At 42.9% G+C, this 16,662-nt stretch overlaps 1 protein-coding gene across 7 annotated transcripts in view; it reads left to right on the top strand.

Annotated features, from left to right (window-relative positions):
* dlgap1b (discs, large (Drosophila) homolog-associated protein 1b) overlaps positions 1 to 16,662 on the top strand; it is a 93,077-nt gene that overhangs the window by 66,937 nt on the left and 9,478 nt on the right. For all 7 annotated transcript variants that reach the window (XM_031304895.2, XM_031304893.2, XM_035998099.1 and 4 more), the window contains 2 exons: positions 15,818 to 16,203; positions 16,287 to 16,366. In XM_031304895.2, the coding sequence (XP_031160755.1) occupies positions 15,818 to 16,203; positions 16,287 to 16,366 (466 nt within the window). The remainder of the gene's footprint in view (positions 1 to 15,817; positions 16,204 to 16,286; positions 16,367 to 16,662) is intronic.

The following is a 16,662-nucleotide window of genomic DNA, read 5'->3' as shown; positions in this document are numbered from 1 at the left end:
AGTAAAGTTTTCTGGAGGACTGTGAACGGGACTGTCCCACCCAGTGCTGAATGAGCTAAAAAGTGTTTGCGTGGGGCGGGGGGGTGCGATCAAGGCGCGTCCACATCCTGACATAAGATCCAATATCGTCAGAGTGAAGAAGGAAAAGAGGGAGAGAGGTCTCCTCCTGCCATCTCATCTCGGCTCAGTGGACTCGCAGCTTTCATGACGTTACTTCAGTGTTTGTACAGCGCGCTGCTCGGCATGCGTGATTACTGGATTCGCCTTTGTGAGTAAAAGCCGCTGCTGCGTTTCTCTGTTGTTTGAGAGTGAGGCATGATGACCGATGGCGAGCTGCGCCAAGAGAGTCAGGGGCAGGAAGTTAGGATACGTGGCCTTCAAAATAAAGGCAACATTTATCGGTGAAGGGGGGCAATAAGTAGCGAGATGCCAAAATAAATTTCTATCGCACCCATGTAAAAGACATTGACATTGTAGCACCATAGTGTAGCACCTCATATTAAATTCAGATAAGAATACGAATAGGCTAACAACCATGGAAATTAACTACCGGACGTCATGTCAGCAAAAATATAGCCTGCCAGGAAAATGTAAAGTGCGTCACTGACTTTTACTTTGAAAGCAGTGACCGGAAGTCACGTATTCGTTGTGAGTTGCTTGACACTGAAACTATCAGCGCCCATCCCATGCTTTCTGCTTATTCATGCTTCACATGAAAATGGACGAAAGTTGTTCATATTTAATAAGAATTACAAAAAGACAGTGACAGGACCTCATATTATAGGCTAATTAACGCCATATGAAATACAAAATCATAAATTTGAGTTTGATTGTGATATTTCTAAACTAATTATAGGCCTACTGTAAACTGGTTGAATTTAAAAATTACACATTAAGTAATCAAATTTAAATTAAAAATTACATTTAAAAAAAAAAAAATTCCCTTTGCACACATGCCCTATTGGCTGACAAGCTTTTCTTGACACTGCTATTAAACAAATATTCAGCTATCTCCCACACCCTCTGTAACGGGTTTTCCCTCCAAACTGGACTCCATGTGAGTATACCGAGATTAACCTACATGCTGTTTGCTCCCCACCCCCCCACACTCATGGTACCCAGGAAATGTTGAACACCTTCCAGCTCCTGGTCTATTTCGGTATCATATCTCTGATGGGAGGATGACAGGTGTGGCCTCCATCACACAGAGCAATGCCTGGCACAGCATCACAACACATATCTCTGCAGGGTCTTGTTATTTAGGTCAGACTCGGGGAATTGGAATTGGAGTTCATACTGTAGGGCTTCATCTCAGACTTCTGTGCTTGTTATCCAGAAGGAGATGTTGACCCCCACAGGCCTTATGGGAAGAGAGATCATTGGTGCCACTTACTAGTTTGAGGCCTGCTAGGGTAGATGGAGGGCCCCTAACACGCTACTGTGTGACAGACGAGCATTCTGTAGCCCCATGTTTCCAACCCACCATCTGTGTTTCAGTGAGTCATGCACATACGGCATTCTCGTCACTATTGCCATGCTGCTTGCCCGCTCACCTACCAGCTTCCCGCTTTCTATTTTCGGAAGAGGCTCCAAGACCCTCCGGTCCGGAGCACACCATGCCACACTGTACACACAATCTCTCTGGTGATCCAAGTAGGCCATAGTCATATGGGATTATGTTAGTTTCATGTAAATGACAAGTTAGGGAAGGCTTAGCTGTTGACACATTCATACAGGAAGGCCTTAGTCACACTTAATTATCAAGCTGTAAATAAAAGCTGTTACATCTGTATGTAACACTATCAATCAATATGTTACTTTTAATGTGATATAATTGTTTATACTCCATCCATTTCTTTGATTTACTGTTTTTATTATATTTTTTTGGCTTATTTTATTCTGTTTTGTGTTAATACTATACAGCTATTTTTCCCTCAGCTGAATCCCATTACTTTCTTTGCTGTACCTGGGTGGGTGGTGATGGCGCAGTGGATATGACACATGGGTTCAATTCCCACTGCGACACATCAACCAATGTGTCCCTGAACAAGACACTTAACCCATAGTTGCTCCAGAGGTGTGCGGCCTCTGACGTATGTAGCAATTGTAAGTCGCTTTGGATAAAAGCGTCAGCTAAATGACATGTTATGTAATGTACCTACTTCACCCTGAGGGATTATTAGTTTCCCTCAGTTTCATTCATAAAGTGTTCCAACCCATCAGTACTGGCTCAAAATTCATCCTTAAAAAATTGTTTTTTGTCATCATTTAAACTGATGTGTAGTAAACGGTTTCCAGAATGACTGTTCCCAGCAGGCAAGGTCATTTTAAAGAGCAGAATCATTGGTTGATTAAAGCTTTAGTGCATAACTTTTTGATATTAATGAACGTCCGTTACATTCAAGCCATTGCCAAATGAGTTGCTACAAAGCTAATTAAGACTATCAGCTCCACACAACTCTCTCTGTATTTCTCAGTATGGCTGTGTTCAGAAGATTGTGTCGTCCGGTGACTTTCCCGCGCAGAAACTCGAGTGAAGATAATTATTTCTTCAGAAGAGTCCATCATGTTTTGAAAATCCTCTGTGTCCTCCTTGGCTACTAGCAACTGTGTGAAGGGGACGTGGGGGCAGTGCGCGGTTACTTAAGGCTTGTATCATGTGGACACGCCGACAGTTTTGTTGTCATTACTTAGTTCCTCATGGGGGCGGCAGAAACTACGCACTATAGCTTTAAGTGTTACAATAAAAAAAGGAATATGTTCAGTAACATTTTTCCTTCTGGCTTGACTTACTTATGTGGATCTGTATCAACTGGTTGAGAAACCAGATATGTCGTAGTGTGGTTTAACTCTGGACCAAAAAACTGATGTAATGTAAGTTTAAAGGAATACTTCCACATTTTGGAAAATACGTCTATTCGCTTTCTGGCCAATATATAGATCAGAAGATTGATTCTACTCTCATATCTGATAATTATATATGAACCTGCAGCCAAGCCTCGGTTAGCTTAGTATAAATATGGGAATCCGGTTAAAACGGGCTTTGGCTCTGTCCAAAGGTTAAAAAAAATCTGCCAGCCAAAACCTCTAAAGCTCACTAATTAACATATTATATCTTGTTTGTTTAATTTGTAGAAAAACCAAAGTATAAAATGACATGTTGTTCATCTAAACAATTAGCTTATAATCTTAAATTTAGCCTACTTAATATGTCAATATAACCATGTAACATTTTACTTTATATTTGCCTGATTGCAGACCCTAATAAAATACAGCGTTAAGATTATTCATTCATATTTAGTTCCATCTGAATGTACAGGCCCATCCAACTATGTACCACATTTGCAATGGTCAGAGAAACAAAACCGCTGCTTGAACAGTTGCAATACTACTAAGTGTTACCGGTAATCAAGTTATGTTGCGAATGCCCCTTTAATGTGGAATCTGCTAAATATATGTTTTAAATACAGTAGCTCATAATGTGTGGTCTGAAATGTTGGATTGATAGCTCTATGCTGATATATTTGTCGTTTGAGTTTGGAGTGGTTTAGTGTAGTGGATGGCACTTGGTAGGGATATCCTGTTGTGTCAGGTTTGTTTTACCCCTATGTGACTTTAGGGACTAACAGAGTTGGTCACAGCTTGCAATATTCCTCTCTCTGTAACTTGCATTCTCTTTCTCTCACTTCATTGCAGTGAGGCTTTATTGGAGTGAGACCATATTGCCAAAGCACACTCCCATGAGTCTCTCCCCAACTATCTCTCTCGATCATGTACTGTCAATTATCCAGTCATATTGTCACAGCAACCCTCAATTTTAACAGGTGCTAAGACTTTAGCTTCCCCCTTCTGTCTTTCACCACATATTTTAAGTAGCAATTATCATGTTAAAGCTAAGCTTGTGATGTTCTTGCCAAGGGAAAGGCAGACACTTTTACTTTAGTCATCCAGTGAAGGTGTGAGGTGTCCACATTTACTGTAACTTTGGATAGTGATGTGATGACAGGCAAATCATAAACACAGTCTTCCTTACTCAGGGGTACTAAACAGACCAAAGTGTCTGGATCTGATGTCTTTCACTAAGTCTCCCTACATATGTTTTGTTTCTTCTCACTCCCTTACTTTCTTTCAACTTCCCTCTTTTACCAGCCTCTTAACTCCTCGGTGCTGTGGGCAAAGTTAATTCCAGATTTCTAGTAGTCCACATAAAAAGCAGAACAGAGATAAAGAGGTCAGGTGAAAATATGGTTGTTAATTACACTATGGAGCCTCAGTGCTTGCTGATCCTGCCCTTACTTGCCAACACATTATTGTCTCCAGTCTATGAATATGCTTTGCATGTTTTTTTTTAACCTAAGTTAACCATTTTAAACAATACATGCTCTCTGCATGAAAAAAAAAAAAAAAAACAGTTATTCAATAAGATCCTTAAATTATTTTTAAGAAACAAAGGCAAGTGCAAAATGAAAAAACTGCACAGGATAAGTAGCTTTCATATGATGCTAGCTAAGCTGCTATCATGAATAAATCTGAGCAATATTACTGTATATTCAATTTCTCTTTTTCCTTTACAAAAAGACAGTTTAGATGGTACAAGCACTCTGGATATTAGCCTTAAAAGTCCTGACTTGATTTATAAAATCAGTGGGCACAAAAGAATAACAGGAAAAATGACAGTTGTTTCAGTTAGATGTTGTTTATATCTGACCAATTTCTGCAATGCTCATAGACTAATTTGTATTTTTAGTTAGATTTTATTTTGATGTTATAACATTTTGGCTTACCCCACATTGCAAGACACCACTTCAATTATTAAAAATATAATAGAACATCTTATGGGGGCATATATACAAAATCAAAAGAAATACATTAATTTATCATAATATATACTGCTTAATACTTTCACTAACATGTTTATGTACAAATGTTCAAATAACTTGAAAAGCATGCTGAAAGTCTAACGTTATCCTGATGAAGGGCTTTTTCCAATTTAAATGTTTTGTATGAGAATAGCCAACTCAATCTATTTTTTAAAAAAAATCACTTTCTCATTTTTACCTTACTCAAATATTGCGTGGTTCCCAGTAAAAAGAACAATACAAAACAAAGTTAAACTCACTGTCTGTATCGTTGAGATGAGTCCAGTTTAAACATTTAGTGATAAAATGCCCGTCAATGTTTGAAATTTCTTCAGAATCATAAAAATTGTGACTTAAAAATTAACAAAAGCACAGATGAAAATTGTCTTGACTGAATCTAATGACATTAAATGTAACTGCTGCATTATTGTGGGCATCAGCAAAACAAATGACCAAAGTAGAACGCCAAATAGCAAGATACCTGTCTTTTCTATGAAATACGAATATACAAACTAGTTCATCCCAAAAATAATTCCCTACCTTTAATGTAATTTGTTAAGTGTGAAGTGGATATGCAGGATATTAAATAAAAAGGATAAAATGTAACATTAAATTAAAATTGCTTTTTTATGTTTTCATTCAGCAGTAATTTCATTGTATTCATTTTTCAGTTTTTCAATTTTGGTTTATCACCACTAGATGGTGCTTCATTCCCAGTTTTAGAATAAATCCAGCTTGCATTCTGATGTCTCACCACAGCAGTGGGTCTCAGTAAAAGGGGCAACTCACAAGTTTTCTCTTGTGTTTTTTGCTATCAGACATTATTTTAGACACACTGTGTGTCTTATCAACAGTTCCAGTATGTGTGTGTGTGTGTGTGTGTGTGTGTGTGTGTGTGTGTGTGTGTCCAAAAGATAGAGAAAATGAGTGAGATACTGTACCCCTGAAAAATGACTGACATTCATGCTTTGCTTGATGTATATGTGCCTGAGAGACATGGAGATCAAATGATGTTCATTGAAGAGGAAGGCTCCTTTAAGCTCCATCAATCCCTCCTGCCATGCCTGTTCCTCAGTCCCACACACACATATAGTTCTTCATGCTCTGGCGTTAATTACAGGGACAGATAAAGCCCTGCCTTAGCAACGTATGTCGCTGCATGTGAAATACACCTGTGTGTCAGTGGATCAAAGCTGCCATCCTCTAAGGTGGAATTATTATACAAAGAAGGGGATACATTAACCAGTACTCTGGTGTCATCCGTCTCTCTGATTCTCTCTGTCACACACACGCACACACACACACACATACACACACACACACACACACACACACACACACACCTGCATAATGCTGTCATCCCCCATGCTTTGATGGTGCAAGTAGGTGTGTTTGACAGGAAACAAGGGCTGGGTTGAGGCATGTGGTGACACACTAGCACACGCAGTGCATACATGTGGAGAAAAAAGGAGAAAGACACCAGTTGTGGTTGGCAGCCATACCTGCATGGAGCTTCTGAGCATGTGGGTGTGTGTGCAACCATGTGTCTGTGCGGTGTCAAAGTGTCTGTGTGTGGCTTCTCCGGGATCAAGCCTGAACTAGGAGCCTCAATGTGCATAAACTGTGATTTGGCTATCTCTCTTCCTGGAGAAGATAAATCCTAACCATGCTGGTGTGTCAGTCGCTCAGTAATTACTTCATCCTGTCACGACTGTCTGAGAATGCAAGCCAGTGGGAACTTGCACTGTCACTCTTTCATTGACAAAAGGCAAAAACAGTCAGCGTCGCTTTTCTATGGCTCAGTGTCAGTTTAAGGGTATTAATCATCAGATTAGCAGATGCAGGTAACCTATACAGATGAATTGCACCTGTAGGAACTTCCTGAATATTTCTGCAGAAATTAATATATCATAGTATCAATCATGTGTAATCATTGTGCATTTCCACAATCTGAATTGATAGTGATTTCCTGCCTGGACATGCTCTAAAGCAGAATACAAGTCAATATAGGATTAAACTGCAGGATTTAAAGCTTTTGTTAGTGGCTGTTAGGTGTTCATGTTTACTTACGACTTAATTGGTCCCAGCTTGTTATGGCCTGGAATGCTTTGATTATAGCCATTTAGGGAGGAAGAGTGGCATTTGGATATCTTTTGACACAGGAAGAGAATGTCATTCATTCCTCTCCTGCTCTCAGTTTGAAAAAAAAGGCAGAAATGAGAGAGGGGCACAGGGAGGAGCTGACAGGGCTACGGCAAACACAAAAAATGGCTGCAGCATTGGACCCCCTGCTGTCCCCCACTCTGCAGATAGAACACACACAAGCTTCCTGCTAAAAGAAGGAATCAGTAGTTTTACTTTGAGGATACCAAATTTAAAGATGTACACACACATGTGTGATCAGGTGGACAGGGGCTGCTCTGTCAGGTAGGGGCTGTCCCACTCCTCCCTTTTTGCTCTTCCTGTCTGTGTTTTGACATCAGAAGGAGCAAAGGAAAAAAGCAAAGCCCCGAAAGGATTTCCTCAGTGTTTACTGTGGATGATCCTCATGGCTCCTGTATGCTAAAGCTGGGCAAGGCAAGGCCCGCAAACTCAAAGCTCTGGGTGGATGAAAAACAGAAGAGGGGTTAGGATATAGAGTTAAACCTCCTCCAAGGAGACTTAAAAGATGAAACATGCCTTTTGCTCTGTTCTCTTGACAGAATGTTGAACATTTTTTAGACTTTACTTGACAGCTAAATTGTGTGGTTCATGTTGCTTTCACTGTTCAAGAGAGAAGGGAGTATGTTGAAGTAACTCTGGGGAATGGTGTATGGCTGTAAGTGGGTGGTTTGGGCTGTGCAGTGTGGGAGGCTAGGCCCCAGTGCAAATTAAAGACTTCTCTGTGAAAGTCCCAGACGTGTGTGTGTGTGTGTGTGTGTGTGTGTGTGTGTGTGTATATGTGTGTGTGTGTGTCTGAGTGACTGAGCCTGTGTGTACGCAGCCGGTGGGGAAGAGACCCAGCCCTCCCTCTTTTTATTTTTTTTAACCAGTCATTAAAAATAAGCCACAACTCACCCCCGATACACACTGAGAGAGACAGCAAGAGGGAGAGAAAGAATGCATCTCCTCTTTCTCCTCCCTTTCTTTGAGCTTTGCTGCTTCACTAACCAAGTAAAACAGGGAGGAAAGGGGGAGGCTGTGTTCAAGGGGTACTGACTCCACTCATAGGTTTTTAAGACGCACACTCAGACCCCTCCCCCGTGTTAAGAGTGGCAGGAGTTTTTTTTCTATCCAGGAGGAGAAAGAGATGAATGGGGAAAGGAATGCAGAAGACAAACGAGTGCTCTCGGCAGGAGAGTGGGAATGTTGTAGAGACTATTGTTCCACCCCCATCAGATTCTGCAGGGAGTGGATGTAAATACGTAGGAAGAGAGGGAATAGGGGTGTAAAAAAATCACACCTGAGAGACAGCTCTGTAGCATCTACTCTGATATTCATATTTTCCCTGAGACATGCCATCTCCATTGCTTGCTGGTTTGGACATACACAGATGCACACACATGCAGCCAGTGCCTATAGATGCCATCTCGCCTTTCCCTCCGCCCCTCAACAGGATGTATAGGGTCAGAGTGTCAGGACTGGAAACCACAAAAGACAGTATGCGTCAGTGTAGCCTGGTTCTTGTTCCAAATCCCCCCATAGCTCCTCTTGTACCTCCTACCTTTTCTCTCTCCCCCTCTTTTTTTCTCTCAATTTCCTCGTTCTCTCTCTTAACTTTCCATTGCCGTCTCTCCATCCTCCTCCCCCCCCTCCCCCCGCCTGCCTCTTTCCTCTTCTCATATAGGAGACGTAGAAGGCCTTACGTTTGGTTTTGGGCCCAGATGGCTTTAGCATGCCTCTGGCGGTGGATTAAGCCCGCCAGTGTCTCCTTTCCCCTCCATGTGCAAGTGGTCAGGACAAAGAACGTCAAACAGGGGAAAAGGAGGAAGGAATGCAAGGGGAAAAAAACAGGACTGTGAAACAACACCCGTAGCTGATGTTTCACGGCATTCCTGGAAGAGTAAACTTAAACACTTGTAAAAACTGTCAGCCAGCTTTCCTGTTACTTTTGTGCCCAGTCATTTTATGAATCAAGTTATGACTTTTTTGCCTCTTGGAGTTAATCCCCAGAGTGCTTGTTGCATGTTAACCATGGAAAGGAGAAGTGAACTTTTGACCACATTCTGCTGCATTTATATGTAAATAGCAGCTGCAGCAAGCAGTGATCCTTCATGTAATGACATGACATCGGCATTGTGTTTCAGCCCTCTCACTTAAGGCTCTGTGTGTCAGCCCCTTGTGTTTTTGTCTGTTTTGCTGTGTGTTTGCTATTTTGTCCGTGAGTCCATTATTCTCCATGCTTGCGGTTATGTTTTTCTGTACACGGCTGTAACTGCACAGACTTTTAGTTCTTGTGGACAGTCTGTCATGTTTTATGTGTTTAGCACTTGGAGACAGTGTGGTGGCAACATATTGCTGTGTTGTGGGTATTTTTAGCGTAGCAGACAGTGGCCTAAGTGGCCTGTATTATCCACTCAGCAACACAAAATACCACCATTTAAGACTCTGTCCTCTCTTCTTCTTTCACTCATTGTCTCTGTGTGCTTGACATTAACAAGCTCCACATTCAGAGATTTATGTAGACCTAGTCACTGCTCAATTACAAAGCCAGTTTAATTTAATGACTAACTGATCTCCCCCAGCTACATGATTTTGTTTTTCGGTATGCCACGGCTTGCTATAGTTGCCCATGCTGTCATTGCCGGCACATGCGATGTGTCACTCCGCACAGAGAGCCAGTCTACTCTTAAAGTCAGTCAGTGAGCAATGCTGTGGGAAATGAGTGCAGTGAAAGCATGCGTGAGATGTGTGGGTGTGTTAGCTTTAGCACTGGGGCTAGTGTTCGGATTTATGCCCCACGAAGCAGCTGGAATGTACAAGAACTGAAGGAAACGGCACAGTAAACTTATCTTCTGTCCTATCCCCTTTTCTCTTATCCTTTTTCTCACTTTTCTTTCTATTATTCTGTCTTTTTATCTCTCTCCCTCTCCTCTTACGTTGAGTGACTATGCTCTCTCTTTCAACCCCCTGCAGGCAGGTCTTTTGGACAGAAACAAAAGACTCATGTGTCTCTTCATGTGGTTGTGGACTAGTCAGGGTAAAGCCCTTGCCAAGGAGCAACAGAGAACAATGGAAATGGCCTGGAGCCGTCACAGGGCAGGTCTAATGAGAAAATTGCCGTCATGTAAGAAAAGTCTTCAGGAGATTAGCTTGCATGCTTCAGTACTGTAAAGGGAGGAACTTTGGGATTACATATTTATACCAAATCCTGGATGATTGTACATGACAAAAAATGTCATCTAGCTGCTGTTTATAGTGTTGATGTTAACGATTACACTACTGTTAGAGTAAATGTCAATTATTTTGAGATTTTAGAGGGATATAAAACAATCAGTTACATATTTCCGAAGAGACGTCTCCCACATAGGTAAACTTCAAAACACTACATCTTCAAGGCAGTAGGTCATTTCCACTGCATGGTTAGGCTTGACTCAACTCACTATTGGTACCAGGTGCTATTCTCTATTTCGTTTTCCACTATGGATAGTACCACCTTAGTGTAAGAGGGATTCTTAGCCATAGCGATGCCGCATGAAACTGCTGTGGCATCTTTATCGCAGGATCCTTTCATCGGCAACAAAACGTAGTTTTGCGGGCTGCCATTTTTTAAAAATCTGGGGCGAGTGAATGAAAGAAATTGAGGCCGTGAGTGATGATAGCTTGGCTATTTAAATTGCTGGTTTGTGCAGGATGTCCTGTGTCGTGTTAATGACGGTTCTCTTTGACCAATAAGTAGTCTGCATATTTTAACTCCACCTTCTAGTATCAACTCAGTTTGCTTGGAACCTTGACCGAGGTGGTACCAAAAAAAGGGGCCATAAAAGAGGAATGCAGGTAACCAGGCTTTCTTTTTTAACTTAAGAGCTCAGGAAAGTGGGTTAAGTGAAGTGAATCTATTGCCTAAGAGCGCGCAGCTGCCTGCCAGATTTAGTGGTGGCTGACAGTTAGTAAACACACTCTTATCTAGTGATTCAAGAGACACAAGCCTGCTAGACCAGTTACCCACTGTTGACAAGGGTTTCTGTCAAAAGGGCACAGTGAGCACAAGGCTTTGTTGATAGCATTGTTGGTCTGAGGACACCGGAGGCATATTTAATACATTTTACATGCTGATATGCATGCTTATGTTTAACTTAAGAAAAAAAACAATTTAAATGCTGCAGTTAGTGCAGGATGTTTACAACACTGGTACCATTTGTACTGAGAACTCCCTCCCCGACAAGCACTCACACATGCTAAACATACTTCTTTAAAAGGCGCTTGCAGACTGCCACCTTCCCCTCATGCACACACATACACACACAGGCGCAAACAGTGAGCTATTGTGTCTGACAGAGTTTAGGCATCTGGAGAGCAGAAACCCTCTCTGGTGACCTCTGACCTCTGGTGGCTGAGAGGCGTAGACTGACATGAGGGTCTCTGGGAGACTTTCAGGTGACTCAGACGGCTGTCAGAAGACTTTTAAAGCACTATTGTATATGTTGTGTGCAGGTTTTGTTGTGTCTCTGCAATATTATTATTAGCATTGATAAGTGATGAGCAACAAACCTGCTATCTCCACTTATTTTAACACGTCAAAACACTTTGAAACTCAAGGCTTTTTGTAATTCATTTTTTAAATTTTTACAGTAACTCATAGGAGCCTACTGAAGGCCGTGTTAAGCCATTTAGAAATTGCCTTGCATTGCTGCATTGTTGCTTACAACAGCAGTGTAATATCATCCTGTGTGAACCTTTCAGGTAATTGTCATGTCATGACTGCCCCGGAAACCCGGTGACAAGCTTTTTTTGACAAGGATCCAAAACAAACTGGTTGGTATGGTTCAGTACTCAGCTGCACAAAGCCCACGCTTCAGGGCTAGAAACATTATTGGATATTCATTTGTAACACAGCAGCACCCAGTTGTTCTCTCTACGCTGTTATCCTGGTGTTTATTTGATTTTAAAATGTACGCTAGCTGCGACCCATTATTCCTGCTGTGTTTTCTCGTTGGCTGGTGTTTAGGTGGGTGTCAGTGCAGCTGCAGTGTACCCTGTCAAGGTAAACGAACAGCCAACAGAAGCTCCCCTCTGCTTGCTGCTCGTACAACGCCAAGCCTACCGGCAAACTTCATGTTGCTATGTGTCGCCATGGTGACACCATCACAAAGGACTCCAGCTGGTTCTCTATGCGTGTGTGAGAGAGAGAGAGAGAGAGAGAGAGAGAGAGAGAGAGAGAGAGAGAGAGAGAGAGAGAGAGAGAGAGAGAGAGACGGACAAATGGACAGAGCGAGCAGACGGAGCCAGGCAGTAACTCTCTGATTTACCCTCGTCCCTCCTCCTCCTCAGTCTTGTTCAGCTCCTCTTCTCTGTTCACTATCCTCTGCCCTCTCCCCTCTGGCAGACCCTCATCCCAAACACAGTGCAGCTGGGCTCAGCTGTCAATGTTCCTCCATACTGACTGCCCCCTTTCCGGGCCTTTGTATTTGTTTGGATGGTGGTGGATTTGCCCTTGGCCCCCGCGCGGGGGAGCCCGTTCCTGTTAGCTAGCATCTTAAACCAAACCGTCTGCTCTTTGAAGTGGCCTATCACACAGATATACAGATTGGAGATTACAAGGCAACTGCCTGCCTTCAATCTGTCTAGTAACATGAACAAAATGATTAAATAAAGGAAACACCTATGCAGACACATAAATGGGACACAGTGATCAGCAGAGCCAAAAAATAGGTGACTAGTGAGTATGTTTTTGTTCTGGAGGCAGGAGAAATGAATGAGACTTTGCTTTGTCTCAGGGGAGGGAAGAGGGCTTTCTTTGATATTATCAAGCCCAGAGGTGGGGGAGTGCTCTGCCAAGAAGAACTGCTATTCACACTAACTTGTCAGCATGGGACTTTTGAAGTATCAAAAGAGGGATTTGGCAGAGAGCCACTAGAGTTTTGTCATTCACAAACTCTTCTCTTTGGGATGACAATGCTTGCAGCAGGCTGCACCTACTTCTGCGAGGGAAGAGAGATGAAATTCCACAAATCCATTTCTATTAAGTGAGGAAGTTCTCAGTTCACAAGAGAATTTGAATGATGTCTTTGTTTGTGATCAAAGCTCCACTAACCTGATATTAGGGAGTGACAGAAAAAAACCTTTTTGTGTGCTCATCAGTGTTTATCTGTGTTTGGTAAAGAGTTTTCCCACATTCCTTCTCAAGGGTCTGATGGAATCCTGCGTCACATTCCCACTTCACTCTGTCCTTGACAGTTTGTGTACGTGGGAGGTCCAGGGCAGTGTTAGCTGTCTAATGCTTTAATGGCTGCAAGAGGATCAAACGGTTTTCTTATCATTTGTGTGGAAACTGGAAACTTGGCTGTTGTTTTATGAGGACAGTTGTTTTTGGTCAGATGCTTTATCCTCACTATTGTCAGACAGACAATAATTAGATTCACTTAATTTATCTTTCAAATTTGTATTCAAACTTTCCTTACATAGGAACTTAAATCCATTCATTTTGCAAAATGTTTGATGATGCACACTTACATCCAAGTGACTTGCCCAGTCACTGTTGACAACAGCTCCTGATGAATGGAGAGCATATCAGTGGCAGGAAGCCTGTGGTCTCCCTTGATGTGGAGAGGTTGAAACGTTAAGCTGGGTTGTGTCAATGTTATTTGTGTGCCTCTCCGTGCCTGCATGTGCATGTCTGAAGGCCCGTGTGCACATACATGTGTTCGTGGGCATGTTCCGACTCCCGCCTGTGTTTACTTAACCTGTCTTGGCAGTCAAAACCCCCTGTCATTCTCCGGCGTGTCTGGCACTCGCAGTGACAGCTAGGTGGGAAACGGCGCACAATCTCCTGTTTCATACAGCGCTTTATTGAGCGGATGAAAATCCTCTGTTCTTTAACCCTTCCCTCGGCCTGATAGGATCCCACACACACACACATTGACAGTCATCCAACATGCACACACACACACACACACACAAGTATGACTTTTAGATGACTTCAGGGGATACAAGCTCTAAAAGAGGCTGACATTCTATCCTTTGAACCTCCACGCCTGATAGGAGCAGGACCTCGCCCTGTCCCTCTGTGTGACTGCTTGTGTCTGTTCACTGTATTTTGTGTTCTCTTGTGGGTCTGTACTCAGTGACCTTTCTGCCTAGGATGTTCATCATATTCCCTAGACATCTGTGAAAAGTTTAGACAGTGCTGCATATTGCAGCATGCTCAGATGATTACTCCTAAGATGTCTTTGGCAGTAATTCCTGCATATACAGTATCTCTCAAAACATCTGACATTTAGCTGTAGAAGGAAATACAGTAAGTCATCTTCTTTTGTCTTTCTTGTGGTGTGTTAACCCACCATCAAAGGCACTTATATTAGCAACTGTGATCTCATCTCAGGACTTTCCAGCTTGTCAAAACCTGAGTGAAATCTCATCTGGGATCATCCAATCACTGCTGGCGAGGCAGGAGGCAAGAGGAGGGTGGGTGGAGGGCGGCGGATGACTCTGACAAACCAAGAAGATGAAGTCAGCCCTCCAATATGTTAGGGCCTTTCTGTAGCTGTCAGTGAGATAGCAAGACACAAAGCAAACAACATCCTGCTCTAATAGTTTTAGACATGGCTGCTTCTGCTGGGTGTGGTTGGCAACAGTTGTCTGCCACACACAGAGCAACGATCTCGCTGCGGTAGGATGTTTGTCTTTTGTAGGGATTAAAAGGGATCCAGGAAACCCGGTGTCCTAGTTTTGCAGCAGAGCAGGGAGAGAGAGCGACATTGTTTTGATGATAGCACCAGGCCAGGAAGGAGATTCCAAGGCATAATGCATTTAGGAGGTGGCTGATTTTGTCTTTCTTTAGACAGGCTATGTTTTTTGTCTGTCGGCATGTTTATATAAACAGGCTTCTAAATGAGCGTGTGTGTGTGAGGCTCTGTTGTCTGTGCAGAATCTGTTGCTGTAACCTGAGAGGGAGAGAGCACTGACAGAAAGAGGGAGAGGTTTACTGATGATGATGCTTTTTATTATCTATTTGCTTGGATTTAATACAACGCCTTTTGAGTGTACTGAGCTCTCGAGCTGTCTTCTACAATAGATTTCAACTTCTGTGCTATATCATAAATATCATTTATATTCTGTGCAATTATGCGTGCAAACAACAAGGCACACAAGCATGCAGGGCTATATTCGCCACATCAAATTGTTTTGGATGTGTACAGTAAGTGTGTAGAGGGTTTAACCATCTAGATCAGTGGGTCAAGTGGCTGACATACTAATCCTATTACTAGACGAGGCTATGATTTGTTAAAGTTGCCCCTAATCTACTGTCCATTTTGACTCCAACACAGGGACCCAAGACCTCTAGGTGAATTGTCAGGGTGTCAGCTGTCACCAAAGTAATTTCCTCTCAGGCAGTGATTCATTAATATTGAATATGTTTTATTATTATTTTTTTTTTTTATCACAATATTTTCTTCCACTTTCTTCATAAACATATTTTCTATGTTACATAACTGCATTACTGCTGCATCAATCCACCCAATTGCCAATATGGATCATTAAAGGTGTATTTGAATGATTTAGTATGGCACTTCCATAAAATTGAGGAACTCACAAGACAGATTAAAAAAAGAATGGTTGAAATTGCAGCAGCGTTGGCAGAGATATCCTGACTTTTAGTCTCTAGTATGGGTCTAATTTCAAAAACACTATATGCTACATTTCCCATAATGCAGCTAAACCCTGCTTCCTAAATACATCTTTCAAACCCCACACCTCCTAAGCTTTATTGAGATGTATACTTTTATACATAGTTTCATCTTTCTCTTTCTTCCCTGCAGTGTCATCATGCATCACTACCTACAAGAAGACTCCTCCCCCAGTCCCACCACGGACCACACCGTCCAAACCTTTCATATCCATCACGGCACAGAGCAGCACCGAGTCCGCTCAGGATGCCTACATGGACGGCGGCTCTGGCCCGCGGACGGGCATCAGCTCCCAGCCGGGCCTGTCCAACTCCACGGAAAGCATCGACAGCATGAAGGCCCTGACAGCAGCCATAGAGGCGGCTAACGCTCAGGTGCACGGCCCCGCCAGCCAGCACGTCACCAACAGCACCATCACCATCACTGCCACCGCCACCACTTCTGCCATCGCGCATGTCTCCACGGAGAGCAAGGCGCAGAGGGAAGCGTTCCGCAAGTCCCTCTCCATAGGGATCCAGGTTTGTGGATGAGCCTGGGTTTCTGTTAAAATTCAATAGTAAAACTCTGGCATGCAGTTTGACAGTTCTTCCCCTCCTCTTAGGTGGACCCAGAGGAAGGAGGGCCGACGGAAGAGCAGTCTAAATTCCAGTCGATAGGAATTCAGGTGGAGGATGAGCGATGGTGAGACAAAGCGAGAAAGAGAAGGAGGCTGTAAAAGTGAAACTAGATAGGTCTGATGGGAGGGATGAGGTAGAGATAGCATAAGTAGGAAGAAGACTTGTGGAGACAGAGAGAGGTTTATAGGGTGCAGTGCAAGCTTTTGCGCCCCTGCACTGGCTTTCCTGAAGCAGCTGTCCCTAGTTCAGGAGAGATTGGCATCAGAGCCCCCTCAGCCAGGGGCCCCAAGTGACAGCTGGGCCAGAGGATGTGGTGGAGGGAGCTGGGAAGGTGGAGGGGGTGAGTTGACAGCCATCTGT

The sequence above is a fragment of the Sander lucioperca genome, chromosome 23 (genome assembly GCF_008315115.2).
Source record: "Sander lucioperca isolate FBNREF2018 chromosome 23, SLUC_FBN_1.2, whole genome shotgun sequence".
Taxonomy (NCBI): domain Eukaryota; kingdom Metazoa; phylum Chordata; class Actinopteri; order Perciformes; family Percidae; genus Sander; species Sander lucioperca.
Note: the sequence above shows the minus strand (reverse complement) of the source record. Positions and strands in the feature narration are given on the sequence as shown.